General features: G+C 41.2%; 1 protein-coding gene across 2 annotated transcripts in view; it reads right to left on the bottom strand.

Moving 5' to 3' along the window:
* Positions 1 to 25,495, bottom strand: part of senp7b (SUMO specific peptidase 7b) — a 59,314-nt gene that overhangs the window by 9,697 nt on the left and 24,122 nt on the right. Inside the window, exons 10-18 of one of the 2 annotated variants that reach the window (XM_036565146.1) lie at positions 21,719 to 21,752; positions 17,185 to 17,394; positions 16,576 to 16,823; positions 14,099 to 14,217; positions 11,177 to 11,293; positions 9,842 to 9,961; positions 9,473 to 9,565; positions 4,854 to 5,014; positions 1,545 to 1,585 (exon numbers count right to left, since the gene is read on the bottom strand). In XM_036565146.1, coding sequence (XP_036421039.1) covers positions 1,545 to 1,585; positions 4,854 to 5,014; positions 9,473 to 9,565; positions 9,842 to 9,961; positions 11,177 to 11,293; positions 14,099 to 14,217; positions 16,576 to 16,823; positions 17,185 to 17,394; positions 21,719 to 21,752 — 1,143 coding nt within the window. The remainder of the gene's footprint in view (positions 1 to 1,544; positions 1,586 to 4,853; positions 5,015 to 9,472; positions 9,566 to 9,841; positions 9,962 to 11,176; positions 11,294 to 14,098; positions 14,218 to 16,575; positions 16,824 to 17,184; positions 17,395 to 21,718; positions 21,753 to 25,495) is intronic. The other variant, XM_036565147.1, reaches the window with a different exon arrangement.

Here is a 25,495-nt window from a genome sequence, read left to right as displayed (position 1 = left end):
ACAATTACAGACTGTAGTCCATCTGTTTCTCTGCATACTTTGTTACCCTGTTCTTCAGTGGTCAGGACTCACTGGACAAAAAATTGGTCATGGACTGGACAAGTTTCTGAATGTAGGCTACATCAATGTTCAGCCACTCTTACATCAAAGAATTGTGCAGTTTGGCCAGATTTTGTGGAGGCCTTCCCTGGCGTCTTACTCATTGTTCCGGGTAGTCCCTCAGATTTTCAAGAGGATTCAAAGTCCAGATGTGTGAATGCTCCTGAATGTTCGTCATGCCAATCAGTCACACTTGCAGCCCTGATATGTGAGAACTGTCATCATGGAATACAGGGATAGGAATGCTATGCTCCTCAGTAAGACGATGAGCAAACGGCAAAACCTGGTTGTCCAGCAGCTCAATGTAGGCACTGTGTTTAAATTTACTGTCACCTCAACCAAAGGACCCATTTCCATGTAATTAAAACACCCCCAGAACATCACAGAGCCAGAATATAACAGAACCTCTTCCAGGTTGAACCACACCTTGCACGCAGTCCTCACTGAAGTCTTCCTGAGGTCTACGATAAACATGACGCCAAGCATCTTTCACAAACAGGAAGAAACGAGATTCATCTGACCAGATAACACATTTCCAGTCATGAACAGTCCAGTTTTTGTTTCTCTTTGCCCACTGTAACAACTTTGTGAGTAGAAGTGAGCAAAGGCCTCTTGCGTGCCACTCTGCTCCATATATTCATGGTATGCAGTTCCCTGTGGAGAGTTCTCTCAGAAATTGGTTGTGAAGGACCTGCATTGACTTTTAGAAGCAGTTCTTGCCCGGAAGTGAAGCGATTTTTATTCACAAGCCATAGTGAATCACACAGGCGGTTCTTGTCCGTCAGTTTCGTCTTTCAGCCACAATTCTGACAGGAACTTCCTGTAGACTGGGATTTTTGCCACTGCTGGTCAACCAGTATGACCGTACGCTTTGATACACCTGCAAATTCAGCTACTTCCTTCACACTACGGCCTTGGCTCGCCCAAATGTAATCACTCCTTTTTATCCATCATTAACATCTGCTTCGCGACCCATTTTCCACACATCAAACAAGAGGCTTTGGGCACTGTACCACCTTTTCTCAATCTATGAATCCCATCACACCCCACAGGTATTTATAGCCTGATCATCATATATATCATATATACACACACACACACACACACACACACACACACACACACACATATATATATATATATATATATATATATACACGTGTGTGTGTGTGTGTGTGTGTGTGTATATATATATATATATATATATATACACACACACACACACACACACACACAGACACACACACACACACACACACACACACACACATATATATATGTATGTGTGTGTGTGTGTGTGTGTGTGTGTGGGTGTGTGTGTGTGTGTGTGTATATATATATATATAATGATTTTTGTTCATTTTACATCCTGTGCTACAATGCATCCAAGTACTGATAATATTTTAATACAGGGTATGCATGATCAGGAAAAAAGCTGCACTCACTGGGAGGTCGAAGGGTCGGCGCTTTGGTCCATCTTCGCTTACTGAAATCACAGAAAGGACACACACGGTATCAGTCAAAAGTTTGGACATTCTTGCTCAAAGAATTTTTCTTTTTTTAGCGACTAATACGAGTGAGGACATAAAAAAAGTTTACATACTTGCTTCAACACAGCTCTACAAACTACTGGTGTTCTTTTTTCTGATAGGTGTGGTCAAATGTTTTGCTGCTACTGTAAACAACTTCTGATCCATGGAGGAAGCAGCCACTGCAATAATCGCAATAATTACAACTGCACTGAGCAGATAAATACCACCTTATAGTGTCTTTGTTATTTATTCATCCATCATCTAAACCGCTCATCCTTCTGCGTCGCGGTGGGGTGCTGGAGCCTATCCCAGCTGTCATTGGGCGGAAGGCAGGATACACCCTGGACAGGTCGCCAGTCCATCGCAGGGCAGACTTTGTTATTTAATTGGCTAGAAAAAAATGGCTTATATTTGAAAGACTTCTCTCGAAACTGCAGCAGATCTCAAATGTAGTCCGACCAACCAATATCTAAGCGCTAATGTAACTAGCCACTAACTAGTAATTTGTAAACAGGATAATTAGATTATCACATATTATCATAATTAGATTATTTTGCCAAAATTTCTGCATAAATAAATGGGTAAAACGTAAACAAAGTCATTCCGAGTGCTTTGCTGTGAAATGCTCCATTCTAGAGTCAGAATTGTTCACAGTGGCGGTGATAGGAACCAGACATCCACCTCTAAAAGCTCCCCCACAGAAAGTTATTACATGCAATAGTTATGAATACCCTGCCTGATGCCTGGGACGTTATTTTCTGATAGTTGTGAGAAGGTTTACCCTAAAATATATTGTTTTTTAAAACCTATTCATGGTGGAGGGATACATGCAGGGCATTGTGTGGCAAAACAGTCCCCAAAGAAAACACATTTTTTCCGATTTACCACTACTTTACCATCATCAACATTCCATATAAAAACTCAGAAGACACGTGTAGGTTCACTGGTGGCTTTGGATAGTAAATAGAATGGCTATAATTGTGTTGTAGACACTGCGACTTCTGGTTCCCATCACCACTGTAAAAATAAGAGTTGGTAAGTTTCTCCACAATGAACCACTTCACATCAAACCACTTTGAAAGTTTCTGAACTCAAACACTGAATTATGCAGAAATTCTGACAAATCAGTGGACTTCTGCTCTAATTCATTCCAAATAGACTTTCTTATGTGGGTTCTGATATCTTATGAAGTACTGTAATCTATAAAAAAAGGAATAATCGCTAATAATAAAAGTGGCCTGAATTTGTATTTTTTACACTGATACAAATAAAAATCGCAACCTGTCTATACAGAATTTAATAATGTAGTTACTTAAAAATTTAATTGCATCATTTTTTCCCCTGTAGAGTCAAATTATAACATCTGTGTGGTTTTATGTCCCAAAATCAGTCATATATAACTATTACATGAGCACTTTTCAACCTCTCTTTATCCCTCAGAACTGAACAGGCTTTGATACTGCACCTTTAAGGCTGATATATGTTAAAGAGCTCTGTTCTGATTGGTTGCCCTGTATTACAGCTGGTTGAAAACAGTACAGACTGCAACACCCAACTTCAGTGTGAGTGGGTGGAGCTAAACTGCTGCAGGCTGAGTAAGTGGCTACATTTATGTATATCTGTCTTAAAGGCGCATTAAAGTGTTTACATACAACACCCAACTGAATTATTGTAAATAAGTGAGGAAAGTTCGGATTTACGAGCCCTTTAACAGCCTTTAACAGCACGGCAAAACAATAAGTACCCTAGACTTCTAAAGGTTAAGGTCCAGTTCTGAGTCACTGCCTGTTCCCACTTGGACAGAACACTGTACACTGTTAAATCTCATTGTGCTCATGTGTTGGGGGGTGTTGTTCTTGGCTATGCTAGACACTGAAACCTCGCTGCCCAGAATCCTCTGAGACGCATTTGGGGATTTCAGGATCGGTCAAGTTTCAGACGGAAGAGAGATGTTCTTACACCTACAAGAAACATGGAAACCACATGCGGCAAACAAGATTACTGAGAGTAATTAGCGGAGACGGTGGAGAAGGCATGTGTACTAGAGCTGTCCTTGACTCAATGTTCTCTGTTGACCAGAGGATCATAAACAAAACAACACAGTATCGTACAACACAAGACTATAAAACTTAAAATAGTTTGCACTTTAAAAGGCCCATATTGCACACTGGTGTGTTTTATTTTTCCTCCTGTGGTCCATGAGGTTCATGTACAAAACCAGACATGATTTATTTTTACACAACCACTTTCCAACCTCTTCACTTCGAAAAGCACAGGCTGTTTTCATTATCGTGCATCTATGTAAATGACATCTGTTCTGATGTCTGGCTGTGCTTTACGGTGCAGGCTGAAACACTCCCTATAACTTCAGTGTGAGTGGGCGGGGCTAACTGGATGTAGGCTGAATAGGTGGATGTATGTAAATGCGTTCATTTTCATGACATCACAAAAACAACGAATTAAAACAAAAATCCATACATGGACTGTTTAGATTGGCGTGTGACCTTAAAAACTAAATAGAAGAAAAAAAGAATTTATCATCATTGCTGTTAATTATTATTCTATTATTATTAACAGTGGTACTATTACAAATATAATCACTATAATAATAATAATAATAATAATAATAATAATAATAATTGTTGTTATTATTGATTATTTAAATTTTTATAATAGTAGTATAATTAGAAGTAATTGTATTATTATAACCACTATAATTATTGTTATGATTAATATTATTAATATGATTTTTACTATTATACAGCTGTATGCAAAAGTTTGGGCACCAAACTACAATGGCACAAAATGGTGCATTATATTTTTATATGTTGAACTCAGCAAATAAACAGAAATTGTGCAGTAAATTAGCAGAAAATGCCATATTTAAGTGTGTTCTTTGTAGAAGCTGTGTTATTTTCAATACTTTCTTAGAGAGGTGCATTAAGATGTTATACTGGGGATCTGGCCCGCTCGGGCACCCCTGAACAGGTTGCTGGCTCTGTTTGAACAGCAGTGAGTGGTCCAGGGGAGCAAACAGTGACCTTTTAACCATCATCTTAAAAATGACAACACCTCATCTTTGAATATTACTGATCATTTGTTGCAGCCACACACGTAAAGGTTCTAAACCCATTTATAATATCACAATATTTTACATTACTGGATACTATTTTACACCTATTGACCTCCCTCCCTACTGGACAGCCCTAGTGTATCCAGCACCTGTTTGGCGTTGGCCAGTGGAGGGCGGTTTGCCCTGGCTGCTCGGCCTGCTCTGTGACTGTGTGGTCCCCGAAGCATCCACTGAAGCTGGGCACTTCCACGGAACGGACTCAGGCTCGAGGAGACCAGGGAAGCAGATGACCACCAGGTACCAGTGAGCTCTGTAGGGAGAGAAAGAGATTAATTGGTCACAGAGCTTGTTAGCTGAACTGAGATTAACCCCTTTAATGGCCACAACCCTGCCAAAGTGTCCAACTGCTTATTCAGTACTTCTATAACTTAAGAATAACTGTTTTATTTTCCATGTAACTATATGATAATATAATTTAGGACAAGATTATTCAACTGAAACTTACGGAGGTCCAATTAGATCAATTAAATTACATTTTGAACATACCTTTATCATCTATCAAATCAAAATTATAATTGTTTTAAAATTAGACTGGTGACCTGTACAGGATGTATTCTGCCTTCCGCCCTATGACCGCTGGCATAGGCTCCAGCACCACCACCCCACCGTGACCCACCGTGGTTTAGAAAATGTGTGTGTGTTTTAAAATTATGCGCAAAAGTATTGGGACACCTACAGGAGCTTTTATGATGTCCCATTCTAAATCCATAGGCATTAATATGGAGTTGGTCCCCCTTTGCAGCTATAACAGCTTCCACTCTTCTGGGAAGCTTTCTACAGGATTTTAGAGTGTCTGTGGGAATTTTTGATTCATCCAGAAGAGCATTTGTGAGGTCAGACACTGATGTTGGACGAGAGGGTCTGGCCCACAATCTCCGTTCTAGTTCATCCCAAAGATGTTGGATGGGGTTGAGGTCAGGGCTCTGTGTGGGCCAGTCAAGTTCTTCCACACCAAACTCACCCAGCCATGACTTTATGGACCTTGCTTTGTGCACTGGGGCTCAGTCATGCTGGAACAGAAAAGGGCCTTCCCCAAACTGTTCCCACAAAGTTGAGAGCCGACAAATGCCTAAAATGTCTTGGTGCTGAAGCAGTAAGATTTCCCTTCACTGGAACTAAGGGTTCTAGACCAGCCCCTAAAAAACAACCCCATAGCATCATCCCTCCTCCACCAAACTTTACAGCTGGCACAGTGCAGTCAGGCAGGCATTCGCCAAACCCAGACTCATCCATCAGACTGCCAGATAGAGAAGTGTGATTCATCACTCTATAGAATGCGTTTCCACTGCTCCAGAGTCCAGGGGCGGTGTGCTTTACTTTAATTTTATACATTTGTTAGCAGTGAGTGTGGCTGAAATACCTGAACTCAATAATTAGGAGGGGTGTCCCAGTACTTTTCAAAGATGGAAATGATGAATAACAAAACTATTGTTTTATGATAAGATTTAAGCGCAACTTTAAAGCATAAGGGCCAGATTCATAAAACAGGGCATTAACAGCGCTAGGCCATGTGATGTCACTAGTGTACTGGGCAAGAGCCAATCAAAATCCACATGCAAATGAGATCAAACATATTGAAGACCTAAGCCAAGTGAAGCTCTTGTTGGCTGGCAAAAAAAGAAACAAAGAGAAACAAACAGCTACAAATTTTGAGGGAAGAAGTGCTGACAAATAACAGTAAACTGGTTGGTTCTTTTACCTTTTAGTCCAGAAACAAAAAAATCTGAAAATGTTGTTGATACTAAAAATGAAAACGTGAACTGTAACATCTTAAAACTCTGATTGCAGGAATTTATTTTAGCGTCTAAGATTTCATTTCGCACTGGTAAGAATAGCCTTTTTCCAGTTATTATAATTGCAGTAACAATTTTTACTAAAATCAATTAAAGTGTAGCGTTATTTTTTTATAACAAAAATTTCATTGGCATGCTGAAATTTAGATGACAAGCCCTTTTAGCCTTTATTATTTTTACTTGATCTGAAGAATTCAAGGTACACGTGAAAAGTCCAACTCCAAAAGTAAGTATTACATTTTGACTATTTAAAATTCAGCTTGTATTGGTAAGGCACACATTTTCACTAGTAGAACTCCCAAGTATAAACTGAATTCCTTTACAAAATCCACCACAAACTGAAAAATAGGGTTAAAGGCTAAGACTGTCTGCAATACAATCAATTCAAATGTAATTACAATCTCAAAGTCACATTACTCTCTATTTATTCAGCTCCAACACTAAGCTAACCACCAAGCTATTCACTTTTCGCATTACGGTAAATCTGCCGGTCCGTTTTGTGAATCTTGTCCATAGTGTCTTTGTGATCCAATCGCTCAAACCACCTCTGGAGGTGGTCAGGGACGTATCTGACCACATAGCCTTTGTAGTGTGAATGTTAAAGTGTCCCAGGCAGCAACGAATGACCACCTTAATCAACTGTGTCATCACAGTAGAGACGGAAGTAGCTGTGTAGCGTCTGTTCTTCGTCTCCTCTCACGTCTGTTTAGACGTTAGCAGTCTAAATGTTTGTAACGGCTCGTTCTCAGATAGACAGACAGAAAGAGAGAGAGAGAGAGAGAGAGAGAGAGAGAGAGAGAGAGAGAGAGAGAGAGTGAGAGAGAGTGAGAGATGTTACATGTGCTACGGCTGGCTTCCTTCCTCTTTCAGTGGGCACTGTTTGTTCTAATAAAAACGTTTGCACACTCCGTCTTTGTGAGTAGACAAACAGATGGACGTATTTAATTGACCCTCAAATTGGAAATTCGAATGCCTTGTGTTGGGGTGGCCTCATCAATCTTAAAAGAACATACTGTACTATGTACTACGAGTCCTGGTTTAGCAATTTGTGCCATTTGTTTGTCGAAACAGGACACTGGCACCATGAACACTAGCTATAAACTCATATAATTCTTTCGAACCTCCCAAAGCAAGCACAGCCTTATTGCGCAACATTTCATTCTCAGTGCATCAGAATAAAACTCATTTTAGGCCTAATACCACCCAAATTTTAGGAATGTAATGTGGTCTTGCCGTCCAACCACACCCAACACTTTATTCCACCTCCCTGTTTCTACGCTCATTGTCCATTTTATAAGCTCCACTGACCATAAAGAAGCACTTTGTAGTTCTACAATTACAGACTGTAGTCCATCTCTTTCTCTGCATACTTTGTTACCCTGTTCTTCAATGGTCAGGACCCCCACAGAGCAGGTATTATTTGGGTGGTGGATCATTCTCAGCACTGCAGTAACACTGACGTGGTGGTGGTGTGTTCGTGTGTGTTGCGCTGGTGTGAGTGGATCAGACACAGCAGTGCTGCTGGAGTTTTTCAACACTGTGTCCACTCACTGTCCACTCTATTAGACACTCCTACCTTGTTGGTCCACCTTGTAGATCCTCTAGTCCCTCATCAGCGCTCACAGGATCCTGACCATTGAAAAGGGTGACAAAGTATGCAGAGAAACAGATGGACTACAGTCTGTAATTGTAGAACTACTAAGTGCACCTATATAGTAAGTGGAGCTGATAAAATGGACAAAGTTTGTATATTAAAGGAAATTAAACTTGAGTGACAAAACCCTCAGTGTGGACAGGATCTGACTCAGGCTTGTGAGACTAGTAGAGACTTTTCCACAGAGATGATTCTAAAATGGTAGAGTGAGCATCACAATTAACACTCCCTCTCTTAGCTAACACCATCTTACTCTAAGATGTTTTGGGAAACTGGGCCAGGATCAGTTGAAATGTGGTGGGGTGCTTTACATCAAGTCTCGCAAAATGATGATGAAGTAAGCGTACAGTTCAATAATAATTAGGTCAGCCCAATAACGATTTTTTTTTTTGTCCCAATTTCAACCTGTTACTGAAGAAAATCTTTACTGTTTGTCCCGCTCCACCTGCAACCTGAATGTTTTGTCCCACTCCCACCCACGGTCCTGTATAACTGGTTTGCATCTGAGTCAGTCACAAATGAAAATGACTGCCATAGTGTCGTGTATTTTTATTAAGCACACTTTCCACAGCTGTGGCTGTCTGACTATCTAAAGGCTCCGCCGTTTCTGTAGCCTACGAGAAAGCAATTTACCTGATTCACAGGACTGTTCACGTGATCGGTTGCTTCTATTCAGAACTAGTTTAGACCTTCTCTTTAAAATGAGTATCACTTTTTGTTATTTTGCAGTTTGATACTATTTATTTATGCCAATTATTAAGTGATATTCAGTGAAGTGCCTCTCCGTTAATTTGTGGAATTTCTCTACATGTACATGTTAACCTGCTCCCACCCGCACTGAGCTGGTTAACCACCCGCTCCCAGCACAAGATACTTTGGGAGTCCTGAGGGAAGTCCTGCAGACTTGTAGCGTATAGCTCATTACAGTATCAGATTATTACACTGGTTGAAAGATTTCATTTTTAAAACATTTGACCTGCATCACCTGTGTATCGCACTTTTACTCTTTACTCAGATACACTTGCACACAACACAGCCCCAGAGGGGTCAAGAGCTGGAGATGGAGGTGATTTGCTTTGTTGTAATGAAAAGACATTTACAACTAGCTAAACATACAAAGAGATAAATGTGATAATGCTCAATTGGAAAATACATAAATAAAAGTTATTTTCTGTTTTTCATAATTTATTAGCAACTGCACTCTTTACACCCGTTTGTGTGAATGAATGCATGAAAAAGAGAGAGTGAGCGACAAACTCACTCTTGGTTGACTGGTATGAAGAGGTAGTCCTTGCTGAAGATGTCTACGTGTCTGGTCCATGTTTTAACTCTGCGGTGGCGTCTATACTGAGCCCTGCAACAAACAAACAGTGAGGCATTAGTTCTGTTAGTGTAGCTTGTTAGAATAAGTGAGAACGCTGCCATTCAAACCCGGTGCGCACTAAAAGAGAGTCGATCAGTGAGGCTGAACACTATGGCAAGTCGTTTCAGCTTTTAATCCTTTTTTTTCTTGATCTCAGGAATTCAATTTACACACGTGAAAAATTTAACTTCTACTAGTAAAAATTTTGTTCTTACTATATATGATTTACACTCATAAGGTATACGTTTGTGTGGGTGTGTTACTCACGTGAAGCCGGCCTCTTCCTCGCTGCTGTTGTCCTTCCGTGTGAGCTGTTTGTAGAAGAAGCTGCTAAAGATGTGGGATCTGTTGGCCACATCCTGATCGGCTCTCTCCAGCTGCAGGTACCTGCAGAGAAACAGCAGCTACTGAGCTCCCTCCACTCTTAATATTTGCCTATTTATATAAAGGACATTATGGCTATGTTCACGTTACCAGGCTGAAGTGGCACAAATCCGACCTGAGTCACTTTCATATGTGGTCCTAGATTGGATACGTATCAGATTCGTGGCCATGCGACCTTAATGTGACGCTCAGATTGGAATTCATGGGCTTTTTTCCACTGCGCGTGCGCCATCATTCAGTGTTACCATGGCAGCAGCGCCGAACAGAAGTTAAAGCCTGTAAAGCAGCACATCTCTCCTTTTTCTCCTTCGTCTCGCTCTAATAATGAAGCTGAGAGCTGATCAGAGTTAATTATCTTCACAGCGAAACTCGTTCTGCTCATTCTGACTGTTAGTCTGTTTGCTGATGATGCACTTGATTCATTCACGTGACGTTACTAAGTAGGATATGCGCATGCAGGTCCTGTCAGAGAGGTCGGATTTGAGCAAAAAATCGGATTTGAGCAATGTTTCAGTAACAGATGCTCAAATAACACCTGTTTAAAGGATAAACAAGATGAGAGCACAGTGAGAGACTGGAGTTGGAGTGATGGACGGAATCAAACGCATGTGTGGTGTGCATGTTGCTATAAGCCTGTTAGCAGTTAGCCATTTGTTTGCATAGTTTTCTTGGGTATTTCCTGGTTCTGGTTTAGCAGTACAACAGATGGAAACAAAGCCCGTAACTGGTCTCACGAGTCCGGACCAGCGTGGAACGGTCCAGTACGACCCCGACAACCATTTGGCTCGATAGTGGAAAAGCGGCCATAATGTCTGGTGCTGCCCCTCGGTTTAAACAAAGCAGGGTTCTTATGCAGGACATGTTTAATACAGTTACAGACTGTTTACTTCATTTACACGCTGATGTCTGGCCCACCTATCAGAACCATATTCCAAACTCGATTAAAAGAATACTTTGCATTAACAAAGAGTTCAGTTAATGAGTGCATATATCAAGTATTTTACAACAGTTTTGAACCAATCGGGTTTCAGAACAAGAATAATTTTTTTCGTATATTTTTTTATGGGCCATGTCCCTGATTTTAGCCTTCTTGGTTAGCAATTAATCATTGACGTTGGTTATCGAGCCAAAATCACATCCCCAGTGTTAACGCTTTAAAATATCGTATTGATATTGGCCGATACTGAAGGACACAGCCAGAACAATAAGAGTGCTCACTTGAGGTAGAAGTCGATGATGACGTCATTCAGAAACTCGCCGTCCCTAAGGCACTCCAGGTCTTCTGTCGTCACGGTAATGCCGCCTTTGGAAGGGGGAGGGGGGTACTGGATCAACCTGTTTTAAAAAATTCACACAGTTATAGCAGTTTTAGCATTCATTACCATTCATAGTACATGGAAAAAAAATGTTATCATTATTATTACCACTGTGATTGATACAGAGCCGATCTGCATATTGTAGCTCTTGCAATATCAGCAACACTGGGTGATATTGATCGAATTATGATATCTTCCAAATGTATCACAGCATCACTTTTTCAGACCATACTTAAGCTAGAAGTAATAAACTTAAAGACACTAATTTTTCTGTCTGAATGTCTTCTAAACCTGACATGGCTTGTTTTGATTGCATTTTGATCCACTTTCTTCTTTTAAAATGAAACCAAAGGGACTCTTACAATGTTGTAAATAATTAGACTGAGAACATATTTCCAGGAATTGCTATTTCTTTCATTTTTATGGCTTTCAAAACATTCTGAAGCACAGAGGACATTTAAAGGACTACTACAGTTAACTGCCAAGCCCCTGGATACCTCAGTAAAGAGCACAGAATTAATTAAAATTCCACAACCACTTGGCAACTTGAACAATGCAATTTAACAAGCATAATATCACGGATAAAATGCAAGCAAATGCTAGATATCAAGGATACAATGCTCACTATCAATCAAATGTACAGCTAAAAATATCACTACATCATGTGAGTAGCACATAATACCTGCGCAGATGATATATCTGCGATACGTATCACAATAACCACAAGCGAATATACACGGCAGCCCTATTCGAAGCACCACAGACGGCTCCTCTGACAACAAAATTCCCCTCCAATATTCAGTGACACCCGTATTGGTTTACAAGTCAAGTCCAAACTTCAAAAGCTTTATGGAAAGTTCTGGAGCAGCGACATGGAAACTTTCTCAACACGAGCCAGATATTTAGCTCCAACCAAAGCACGAAAGAGTCGAGTCAGCTTACCAGTAATCACAGTCATCACACAGTGTTTTAAAGAAGCCAAATTCAGGTCAATACCAGGAAAGCTGGTCAAGGATCATATCCTATTTATATAATTATCGTTATTAGAAAATGAAATGAAACTGAGACTAGACCAGAACTCTTACTGTAAAACAGCTGATGCTCCTTGGGTTTATTTGGCAAGAATTGTGGACCCATTCAGTGCAACTGTATGCATGTATGACACCGTTCAGCCACAATCAGCTTTGTTTCTACACTCACTGTCCATTCTATCAGCTCCACTGACCATCTAGGAGCATTTTGTAGTTCTGCAATTACAGAATGTAGTCCATCTGTTTCTCTGCATACTTTGTTACCCTGTTTTACAGGTCAGGAGCCCCACAGGACCACCAGAGAGCAGGCATTATTTGGGTGGTGGATCATTTTTAGCACTGCAGTGGTGGTGGTGTGTTGGTGTGTGTTGTGCTGGTGCGAGTGGATCAGACACAGCAGTGCTGCTGGAATTTGTAAATACCTCAGTGTTGCTGCTGGACTGAGAACCAAAAATATCCAGCCAGCAGCGTCCTGTGACCACCGATGAAGGACTAGAGGATGACCAACACAAACTGTGCAGCAGCAGATGAGCTGTCGTCTCTGACTTTACATCTACAAGGCGGATCAACAAGGTAGGAGTGTCTAATAGAGTGGACAGTGAGTGGACACTGTACAAAAACTCCAGCAGCACTGCTGTCTCTGATCCACTTGTAGCAGGAGCACCCAAGCAGGCTGAAGTTCACCTCTTATTCCAATTTGCTGTTCTACCTTTAACCCTTGTGTGGTGTTGATGTGTTTGTTACTCAGTGGTCTGGTGGACCTACCACATTATTTTTTTTTAAAACAGCCATAACAATTTATGTAAAAATACCAGATGTAAAAATATCACAAGTGGCCAACGTAGGGTTCTCCTTTAGCAGCTGTAGCCAGTCAGCAGGCTGTCCACCTTCACACACACACACAAACACAGGCACACACACACATATGCAAACAAATACACACACACACACACACACACACACACACACACACACACGCACACAAACACTAACAGCAGGCCATGTAGGAGGAGAACAGCGAGTTTACCCCAACACCACATGTAATATAAATGTGTAGGGGGTGAACAGTGTGAAGACACTGAAAATACGTTATTTTATATGTTCTTCACAGAAACTGAGCAAAGGCCAAGAAATCTGAGGTTGAAATATTAATAAATAACATAATTTTTTCTTTTGGTAAACACTGAAAATGGGTCCCACAGACCTCTACACAAGGGTTAATGCTACAGAATGTTGCAGGATGAAACTGCTGCACCATTTAAAGTGGAATGGCAAATGTTTTGAAGGGTCAAAATATAAGAATGTATATATATATATATATATATATATATATATATATATATATACACATACCTATATACACACATACATATATATATATATATATGTACATTCTTATATAATATCAATACACTGGTGCCAAACCCGGAAAAACCTCTACAACTCTGTGGACAATTTGTGTTTTAATTTCATTTTTACTTAACATTGTACCATATTACATATATTACATATATAACATTGTGTGAATATTTGAACTGTTCAAAAAATAATTTAAAATAAAAACTAATTGTTTTATATATAATAATAGGCTGCACTGGCTACAGATAACTGTTAAACCTCTTTAAATGTATCCAGGAGGAAGGTCTTTAAAACTGCCTGTTTGCTTAAACACCATCTTTCTTTTTTGTGTTGGCCCGTATTGTTGCTGGGGGAAGGAGGTCAAAGCACATTACACTTATTTCACGTATGTGTGTGTGTGTGTGTGAGAGTATAAAACATGTGCTCGTGTGTACCTGCGGGGCTGGCTCTGCTGCTTTGTGTGGCTGCGCAGTGAGGTGTGTCTTGTGGCCATTGCGTCGGTGGCCTTTGTAGCCCCCTCTGCTCTGCTGGGTCTGATCCCAGCTGGACTGCCCTGTAATCAAGCAGAGATCCATCAGAACATTTATCTTCGTCATCCATCTCTTGGCTGAACATGCAGGTCAGATGGGGGGTGATAAGAGAAGGATTAGAGCCATTTAGCAAATATTGGCCCTCAGCTTGGAAATGTGGAAAAAAGAAATTACTGGGGGGGATAAAAACAGAGGAGAGAGGGAGAGAGAGAGAGAGAGAGAGAGAGAGAGAGAGAGAGAGAGAGAGAGAGAGAGCAAATGAAAGGGAGACAACTAAAGAGAAGGAAAGAGAGACAATTAAAGAGAAGGAAAGAGACAGCAAGAAAGCAGGAATGAGAGAACAGGAGAAAGAAGGGGGGAGACAGAAAAATAGAGAGAAAGAGGGTGAAAGAGAAAGGGAGGGAAAAAGAAAGAAAAAAACAAAAAAGGGAGGAGGGTAAAGAGAGAGCTGGAAAAAGAGAGAGACAATGAGAGAGAGAGACAACTAAAGAGAAGACAAGATAGACAGCAGGAAAGCAGGTATGAGAGAGAGAAAGAGAGAAAGAAGAGAGAGAGAACGAGGAGAAAATGGACAGAAGGAAAGAGGGAGGGGAAGCAAAAAGAGAGAATGAAAAAGACAGAAAAAGGGGAGAGTGGTAAATAGAGAGTGAAGGAAAAGAGGAAAACAAGTGAAAGAGAGTGAGACAGAGAGCTAAAAAGAGGGAGACAGACAGCAAGCAAGCAGGAAAGACAGCAAAGGAGGGAAAGAGGAAGAGAGCTTATGAGATAGAGAGAGAAAGTGAGAGAGTGAGAGAGAAAGAGAGAGAGAGAGAGAGAGAGACTGAGCTTCATAGTTGGTCTCCATCATTCTTGAACCATGTCAGCCAAAACGTAAGGAGCGAATGGAAAGAAGAAAGAAAGAAGGAAAGAAATAAAAAGCGGCAAGAGAAACAGAATGAAATTGAATGAGTGATGGCCTACTTTCCCCACTGCCAAGTGGAACAATTAAGAGGAAAAAAACAACAGAAAAAGACTAAGAGACATGAAGTACCCTCTCGAACTCGTCCTTACACCAGCATACTGTGTCCACAAACTCAGAGAGAGAGAGAGAGAGAGAGAGAGACAGAGAGAGAGACAGAGAGAGAGACAGAGACAAAGAGACGGGCGGGGCTAAGTTACATTACAGCAGGGAATCACACCTCAGCCCAAAAACAGATAGGGCCTGAGGGAAACCCGAATCTCCCTCAACTCAGTTCCATTATGTGTGAATAAACCCTTTTACAATGGACATATTGCGGCCAAGACCCCTAACAAGCTCGCTGAGGGGGCCAGCAGAAACTCCCTGAGATGGCATGGGAGAGAAGCCAAGAGCCGTTTGAACTGATTAGGTGCCGACTCTCAGCAGCCAAAGCCAGCGGGTGTTACTGATCAGCTGGAACAAAAGTGCTGGACCAGATGACTGGACTGGAGCAGAACCGGTTAAATCTGAGAGGAACACTTTAGTGGGAAATCTCATTTATACAGTTTTGGCTCCTCACAACAAATACCGTCAATTAGCCAAGTCACGTCTGACTTGGTATGAGGCTAATTGGTGGGGTATAAACTTCCATTATCTGTTAGCCGCATTAGCTCACTGCAAAACATTTGGGTCAGAAAAGAAACCTTTGTAAATGAGGAAGAGAGGTGGGGGGGTGGAGAGATAAGAGTGGAGATAAAGATAGAGGGATACCTGCAGAAAGAGAGAAAGAGGGAGAAAGACAAAGAGAGAGAAAAAGAACAAGGCAGAGAAGGAAAGGAGAAAGAGTGAAAGAAAGAGGAAGACAGAGAGGCAGAAAAAGAAAGAGGGAGAGGAAGAAAGACAAAGGAAAAGAGAAAGAGATAGAAAGGAAGGAAGAAAGAAAGAGAGAACAACAGAGACAGAGGTTGACAGAAAAAGGAGGAAGAGAGACAAGAGAAAGGCAGAGGAAGAAAGAGAGAAAGAACAGAGGAAAAGGCAGTGAAAGAAAGAAAAAAGAAAGAAAGAAAGAAAGAAAAAGACAAAACAGAGAGAGAGGAGGGAAGAAATGGAGAAATATGAGAAAATAAGAGAGAAAGAAGGAGAAAAAAGAGGGAGGAAGAGAGTGAAAGAAAGGGAAAGAGAGAAAGAGAGAGGGGAGATAAAGAAAGAAAAGATAGAAAGACAGAACAACAGAGAGCAAGAGGGAGAAAAAGAATAAGAAAGGCAGACAAGGAGATAGAGAGAGAAAGAAGGAAGAGAGAGGGAGAGGAAAAGAGAGAGAAAGAGAAGGAAGAGACAGGTAGAAAGACAGACAGACAGAGAAAGAAAGAAAACAGAAGCAAAAGAGAGAGAGAGAGAGAGAGAGAGAGAGAGAGAGAGACAGAGACAAAGAGAGATACATTACCTCTTTGGTCTTCTCTTCCTCAGTGTGCTGGCCATCCATACCGTCTCCCTGACCCAGCAGGGTGAGAAGCTGACCCCCCCGAGAGTGACTGTGGAGCTGGTTCAGCCCCTCGGCCCAGGACAGAGGATCTCTCAGAAACGGCCGGCCGTAACGCACACCGATCATGTCCATCAGAGACGCCAACAAAGCCGACTGCTGCTCACCCAACTGACCGACCAAAGTCATCAACACAAACGGACAAGGCTGACCTACAGAGAGGACAGCGTTTACATGTATGTGTGATATGCAGTACTAAGCAAATCAGAGACCACCTTCAATTATGTAATTTCCAGTCAAAACTGCTATTGATTATAATTTAATAATTTTCAGGAAATAAATCTGAGGAGATCAGATATGAAATAATCCACATGCATAATATAATAAGTGAAAACAAGTGTCCAAAACTGGAGTTTAAAAAATGATTAAGAGCTACAGAGAAAATGGGGCTCCTAACAACCACCTGGAAGACCTGGTAGACACCAAAACTGCCCCCATTAGACAGCTGGTCTGGTCTGAGGAGTGTGTGTGTGTGTGTGTGTGTGTGTGTGTGTGTGTGTGAGTGAGACTCACGGTGTGTGTGTGTGGTGCGTAGTGCTGAGAGCTCGGTGTGCAGCAGTCTGGTCTGGGCGTCTGACAGGCTGAGGAAGAGAAGGGAGGGTGAAGGCTGCTGAGAGACAGAAAGCAGAGTTCCATCGCCCGCTAAAGCTCCGTCCCACACGCCGTAACCGCAGAGTTCAGAGGGTACCACGGCAACCATGATGCCATCATCACCATCTGCTGCTGAGAAAGAGAGAAAGTTAAAACATTAGATATGGCACAATCACATGATTTCCAATACTGAAACCTTGAGTACTGTCTGATTACGATCTATTGGCCTTGCATTTTTTTCCCTTTGGAAATAATTATGATTTAAAAAGAGCCATTGCTATTTAAAAAGACCTATAGGACAAACTAACGTTGTCACAACTGCAAAGAACTTTCTTTCAGGTGGATTATGCAGATAGCTCTGCACTGATACAGGATTTTGAACTAATTTTGAGAGTTATTTAGCCATGATACCGGAAAAACGGAAAGTTTTCTGTTTTTCCAGTATCTTGGCTAACTATGGTAACCTTATCTTAGGATATGTTTACAGAAACTTCCTATCTTTCCAATATCTTTGCTTATTTAGTATCCAGTGTCCTGACATATTTAGCCAAGATACTGGAAAAAACAGAACTTATCTTAAAAAGATACGTTTACAGAAACTTTCCATTTTTCCAGTGTATTGGCTAAATAAGTCTCAGAATTAGTACAACGGAAAGTTTCTGTGAACTTATCTTCTTATCTGATTCTTAAGAGGAGTTTACAGAAAGGTTATGTTTTTCCAGTATTTTGGGTAAACAAGTCGAAGAATTACACATTCAAAAACAAGAACTGACCCAAACATGAACCAACTGAACCACAGTTCTAGTACCTGCTCGAGAGACTGCTGCAACCGTGTATACTGTTAGATTTCTTCATAAAAAGCATCAAAAATCTCTGATATTATGCTGATGTCTCGTTAGCTAGCTAGCTAAATATCCCGTTCCACCTTAAATGGTCCAGCAGTGCCAGAATGTAACTGCTGCACCATTTAAGGTGGAACGGGAAAATCTGAACAAGAAGCTGACAAATAGCTGACTTCAGCTTCATATCACTGAAGAATTAGGGGTGGGCGATAATAATTGCATCCCCCTCTTTGAAGGCATATGATTCCTTGAATGTAACTAAAGCCCAGCAGTGAGGAGCTGAACTTTACCCTCCTCTGCTGTCACTGCAGACTGGCAGGGTCGCCTACAGAGCAGCGCTAGTAGCTGTTAATGAAGTGATGTTCTTTTGTATTTGAGGGTCCCATTTTGTAGGGCAAGATTCCAACCGCTACCCCTGCAACTCAGTTCCAAGGGGCAAGGTAACACTCGAAAAAAAAGGGATGGGGTAAAAATAAGAAATGGGATTGGGCCTTTGCTCCTAATTTCTTTTTTGGCTCTAATTTCATTCTTCACTGTCTTGTGATTGGTGGCATGTCAGAAGCTTTAGCGTTTTATTTCAGACCAAAATAATGCAAAAATTGGAAAAACAGAGCCATACAAACTTCGGTTCCTATGCTGATAGATGCTGGACTTACTCTGCAGTTCCACTGCGGTTCTGTAAGTTACCCTGTCTTAAGTAGATTTTTGAAGTGATACTTTTGTACATTTACTCAAGCTGCTTGATATGAAGGCACCTTTACATTTACTTGTGTCATTATTTTACACAAATATCAGTACCTTCACTTGAGTATTAATTTAGGGTACTCTACCCACCTCTGCATGTAGCACTGTTTTTGTGGGGCCCACTGGCTAAGTCACCTCAAAGTCACAGGTGGACTGAGAATAGTCCATGAACCAAAAACATCTTGTGACCACTGATGAAGGACTAGTGGATGACCAACACAAACTGTGCAGCAGCAGATGAGCTATCGTCTCTGACTTTACATCTAAAAGGTGGACTAACAAGGTAGGAGTGTCTAATAGAGTGGACAGTGATTGGACACCGTGTTTGAAAACTCCAGCAGCACTGCTGCATCTGATCCACTCACACCAGTGCAACACACACTAACACTACCACCACCACATATACATATATGTGTGTATGTATATATATATATACACACCGATCAGGCATAACATTATGACCCTTGTTTCTACGCTCATTGTCCATTTTATCAGCTCCACTTACTATATAGGTGCACTTTGTAGTTCTACAGTTACAGACTGTAGTCCATCTGTTTCTCTGATACTTTGTTAGCCCCCTTTTACCCTGTTCTTCAGTGGTCAGGACCCCCATGGACCCTCACAGAGCAGGTACTATTTGGGTGGTGGATCATTCTCAGCACTGCAGTAACGCTGACGTGGCGGTGGTGTGTTAGTGTGTGTTGTACTGGTGCGAGTGGATCAGACACAGCAGTGCTGCTGGAGTTTTTCACAACAAATCAACAAAACACTGAGAAAGAGAATGAAAGAGTGAAATAGAAAAAGAAAAAAGAGAAATGATTGAATCATTAGGCACGCACAGTGCATTGTGCCATGACATTAAATTGATGTCCTATAATTATCGTGATTACAGCTAAATAGCTTGTTTACTATTGCGAGTAAACAAATCAGTTTTCCCTTTTCCACTTTTTTGTAAATAAAAATGCCTGAGAAGCTTTGACTTAATAACCACTGAAACCTCAGAACACACCACTAATCTCTCTCTCTCCCTCTCTCTCACATACAGACATGTACACGCCCGTCCGAGCACGAGCACTGCAGACATGCAAATAAGCCCTCCGCTTCACCTCGGTGTCACAGACATAAATAGAGATTTAAGCTGAGCCTTCTTAACATAAGACACAGAGAGAGAGAGAGAGAGAGAGAGAGAGAGAGAGAGAGAGAGAGAGAGAACGAGTGATGGGTGAACCCTCGATTTGATGTGGTTGACGACTGGCCTGCATTATGATGTGCAGTTATATGAAAAAGTTTGAACGCCCTCTGTCAAAATGACGTTTTGTTGATTTTCTAAGTGAATCCTGTACAGGAAACATACTTACAGCAACATTATGTAACAACTTTACCTTATAAACAGCTTAAAAATCATTTTGATGGTATCTTGACTTATAATAGTGAGAATGTTGTCTCTATCATTGCCCCTCCAGGCCCGGGACGCCTGCTATAGCGCTATGTAACTTTAGAGGAGCGGGCACAAGGCATTTTACGAGAACTGCGTAACGCTTTACAGCACCATGGCACCCACCAACAACTACGGCTTTCCAGCTAGCTATAAGAAGCAGCTCATCCCTTCCAACTCCATAACCCTGGAGCACGCGTTCAATGGGAATGCCCCTTAGAACTTTATTACAAAGTGTAGTGGTTGAAATCCTCCCTAAAAAAGTTTGTGAGTTTCTTTGACTGCTTGCACAGCCCTTATACCAGTCCTCCTATTTCTTTCCACATAGCACTCCATTAAAGGATGCAAAACAGTCTCACGGCTAAAGGAAAACAACAAAAACCCGACAGCAAAGTGTTCATCCCAGCCAATGTTATTTATGAAAGATCGCGACATAGGCTGTAACCTTATCTTTCTGAATTCCGACTCCCTGGAAAAATCCGACTCCTCTTCGCGTGCATGCGCATCACACAGGCATGTAGATGCCATAGATTATTTTCAGTTATTTTCAGTTGTCTACACATAGAAACATCTGTAGCATCCATATGCCTGCGTGATGCATATGCACGCCAAAAGGAGTCGAATTCTGTATCCCACAGCTCATCAACAAATGCACGTGCACAGCTGTCCAGGAGGCGGGGCTCAAAGTGTGATCTGTATTTACGACAGTAGTGTAAAAATCGAATACACTCCACAACTATAGGGGGAGCCCAAGACCAATTCTTGCATAATGCAGCTTCAACACCTTAAATATGCCTTTTTCAGCTTTTTTTTTAGTGCACAATTTGTATTTATTGGTGGATTATATATATAACATGTAATATATTGGAAAAAATAAAACATAATATGTGCCAGAACTTTTGCACAGGCCACGCTGAGTATTTTTTGTTTTCTCCAACATGTTAAATTCAGCAAACATTCAGTAATTGTGCATTAAAACGTGCTGTACTTATTTATGTGTACTTATTTTGACTAAGAAAACCATGAAAACATGTCATTTGGCCAGGGGCGCATACACTTTTGCAAACAATTATCTTTTATGGATCGTGTGAAAGCATGGATTCATTAAAACGTCCGAAGGACATCTGTGACTGGTCAGGACGATGGCAGCAGTGATGATAATTAACATCTTGTGATATCCTAGTGATGTATTTAGTTCTTATGTCTCTTTTCCCCCTAATGACACAACTATTCCCGAAGCATGTTCCGAAACATTCCGACTCTGTAACCCTGGAGCGTGCCTCCAAAAGGAGAACACCATGGTGCCGTAAACACTGAACATTGAAACCATCTGAACTGAAACCTCCACAGCTTTTTCTCCCTTTAAACAATAAATCTCTTCTCTGCACCAAGGTACACAGCCTCCTCCCTGCCTCGCTCTCTCCAGCATGCTCACCTTTCAGCGGTATGGAGATGCTCTCGTCTGTGATCTGCAAAAGAGGAGACAGAAAGGGAAAACATCATCGTCATCACCATGTTACTGCAGGAAAAGCTCAGTACAGGACGTAGTAAGAGTGATTGAGTGAGGAAGGCAGTAAATAGCAGTCTAAATTAGAAGGCGGCCCTGCTATGAAATGAGCTTTTACAGACTGAGAGTGGGTTTATAGGTTTGTCTGGCAACAAACACTGACAGAACGCTCTGACCCTCTTTTTTAAGCCTTAAAGCGATAGTTTACACAAAAATCTCATTTAAATTAACCTACTACGAGGCTAATGCCGCTATATGCGGATACCTGACCATCACACCTATATGAGCTTGTTGGACACCCCACTCCAAAACCATCAGCATTAAAATGGAGTTCCCCGCCTTTGCAGCCATAACAGCTTCCACTCTTCCGAAAAGGCTTTCCACAAAATTTTAGGGTGTGTCTGTGCGCCCATTCAGTCAAAAGAGCATTTGTGAGGTCAGGCACTGATGTTGGATAAAAAGGCCTGGCTCTGAATTGCTATTCCAATTCATCCCAAAGGTGTTCAGTTGGGTTGAGGTCAGGGCTCTGTGCAGGCCACTGGAGTTCCCCCACACCAAACTCATCAATCCATGTTTTTATGGAGCTGGCTTTGTGCACATGGGCTCAGTCATGCTGAAACAGGACAGGATCTTCACCAAACTGAGGCCACAAAGTTGGAAGGATATAATTGTCCAAAATGTCTTTGTATGCTGTAGCATTAATATCACCCTTCACTGGAACAAAGGGGCCCAAACCCTGAACAGCCTCAGCTCATTATCCCTCCTCCACCACACTTTACTGTTGCACTATGCATCCCAGTAGGCAGGGTTCTTCTGGCATTTGTCAAACCCAGATTAATTCATCAGACTGCCAGATAGTGAATTATGATTGACCACTACAGAACATGTTTCCACTGCTTCAGAGTCCAGTGGCGGTGCTTTACACCACTCCAGCTGACGCCTGGCGTTGCGCATAGGGATCTTTGGCTTGTGTGTGGCTGCTCAGTCATGGACACTCAAGCTCTGATGTTGCTTCCAGAGGCAGTTTTGAGCTCTTCAGTACGAGTCAATCTACTGCCAGTGTTTGTCTAAGGAATTGCATGGCTATGTGCTTGATTTTTTACACCTGTAAGCAATGAGTATGGCTGGATCACTTGAACTCAATAAAAAGGAGGGGTGTCTTTTGGCCTTGCAGTGTAACTAACACATAATGATAGCTTAAACTCCACCAAGTAGCATCATGCTACCTTCATGCCTAAATCATTAGTGTGGAACTGTTAAGCTTAAGAAGACTGGGGTAGTTTCTGACACTGTATTGCACACAGTGATACCTAAAAAAACATGGACAAATGCATTAGCTAAAAATGGTATCCTGAAGCCCATACTTTAGTCTATTTTTATAGATAATAGCAGAGATCGTGAGTCTGAGTCAAGTCTTAGTAATACTTGACTTGAACCCTCCAATATAAAAATTGAAATAAACATGCCACGTTAGTCATAACAGCTTATGTCACATGCTAATTGTTGCTGTGAGACCTCTTGATAGCTTTCAAGATGACAATTACCAATAATGGTAACATGACACTGTTACACTACTGAACATAATCTGTCATGCCACGTCAATGGCATGGTTTAGTTAATGTAGCAGGGTTCAAGTGTTACCACTAATTTTAGCGACGTCTCTTCATTAGCTGTGGGCACTGCATCATACAAAACTCCAACGAAAAGCCTCTGCCAGGTTTGAATTAGCCTCAGAAAAAAAACGAGCCATTCATCACAGAACAACCTTCTAAACTCAGGCGCTACACACAGTAAATTTGGTGTTTAATGAAAAGAGCTCAAAAACAACTTGGCCACTCTAGTTTGTACAGCAGGTATGCTAGCTAGCACAGCAGCAAGTTTGTATGTTTTAAAAGGAATGTGATCTGTTACTTGCTAAACCTTCAACTAGCGGACAACTGAAGCTAAATTAGCTACTGTGTTTGCTTGCTATGCAAACTACATGCTTGCCAACTGTTTCAAGCAACCATATTCCATTGTGTTTATTCCAGACTTATGATTCTATTTTTTTATTTTAAAAAGTGTTGACAAAGGAACAAATAAGCAACTTTCCCCTTGTTCCAGCTTTCAAAAGCAGGTAGTGATACAATAAGCGGTATTAACTCCACTGAGAGGTGTCCAGACACTTTGGTAACACTTGCAGCTGATGCTAACAATTTGGTGAATGCTTTACTCTTCCGTTTGAAGTTGCCAAGCACTAGACCTATTATATCAACAGTAAGAGAACCAGAATGTAAACTAGGATGGTATGATGACGTGCTGACTGCTATTTTCAGATATACTACGTTTTAGAGGTTGGCATGTGCTGGTGACATATTAGAGGTGACATATGCTGGTTAATATGCTAACGCTATTAGTATTTCTGCTAGCAGCCACAGAATGAGTGTTTTCGCTCATATTTTCTTACTTGACAGAGAAAAACTGAAGCTTTGTTTGATTCCACACAAGATTCTGTGTGTAGACATTTGTGTGAATGTGCAGAACAGTGCAGTGTATCGTTTCATATCAGCCAAAAAGGTAAGCTAACTGGCAAGCAACATGGCTAATTAGTCAAACTAGATGTTTTAGAGCGACAAACTTATCAAAAAGAGTGGTTATCAAAAAAAGATTTTTACAAACGGTTTGGCTCAGTTCTTGTTTTTGAATGTGCAGTGGAAAAACACCTCGTAGAGCCTGCAGTGAAATGTATGGGTGGTAAATATTCTGGATTATATGACAAAAATTAACCACATAAGTCACCAAGTTATTGATCTGAGAAGATCCCATTTTTTGCATTAATGTGACAACAACCTGATGTTTTCGGAGCAGTGTGGACACACAAATCTGATGTTTTCAAATCAGATACGAGCCACTTTCATACGTGGTCCTAGATGGGATATGTATACAATTCGTGGTCATGCGATCCTAATGAGAATGCTCAAGTTGGAATTCATGTGTTTTTTTTTTTTCACACTGCACCTGCACCATTTTTCAGTGTTAACATAGCAGTTACCCATCGTTATCCACGTGGAAGTAAATTCTTTGCTGTTGTGACGTAATGCGAATTTGTCCTATTTGAGACGCTAAGATGATGGGTGTAATGTGTGAATCACTTCTAATCTTAATCCACATAGCAATAAAATAAACCCCCAAAACACAGTAAGAAGGACGAAGCTAAAGTTGGCTTGCTATTCACCAGCTTCTTGTTCGAGTTTTCCTGTTCCACCTTAAATGGTGCAGCCGTCACTTTCTGGTGCCTTAAGCTGCACCATTTAAGGTGGAAGGGGAAAATCAATAGGGGGAGAGCAATATTCTTGAAATAGTATAATTTTGGACAGTATCTTTCTTAAACTGCCGCTCTGTAATGGTACTGAATGCAGTCCAGCAGCGATGCTGACCGCCCCAAAATGGCTGGCTGGACCCAACACGGCATCTAGGCTTCCATTACTTGTTAACCACATTAGCCTCTTAGCTCCAGTGCCAAACTAAAGGGGCCAACCTCAGACATCAAATACTTCTTCTCTGATTCACTACATTTGGGGAAAACTGTGTAAAGCCAAACATATTTTAGTGATATAGGTTTACAGAACTTTTGATGCTGCGCATTTATTTTGATAGGCATAATTTCCTGCTTACACTGCCTGTCATTGAAAGCCTAGCACTAAACAGTAACACGTAAGCCTACAT

This window comes from Colossoma macropomum, unplaced genomic scaffold (assembly GCF_904425465.1).
Source record: "Colossoma macropomum unplaced genomic scaffold, Colossoma_macropomum, whole genome shotgun sequence".
Classification (NCBI taxonomy): domain Eukaryota; kingdom Metazoa; phylum Chordata; class Actinopteri; order Characiformes; family Serrasalmidae; genus Colossoma; species Colossoma macropomum.
The sequence above is the reverse complement of the archived record's forward strand: the minus strand, read 5'-3'. Positions and strand labels throughout refer to the sequence as shown.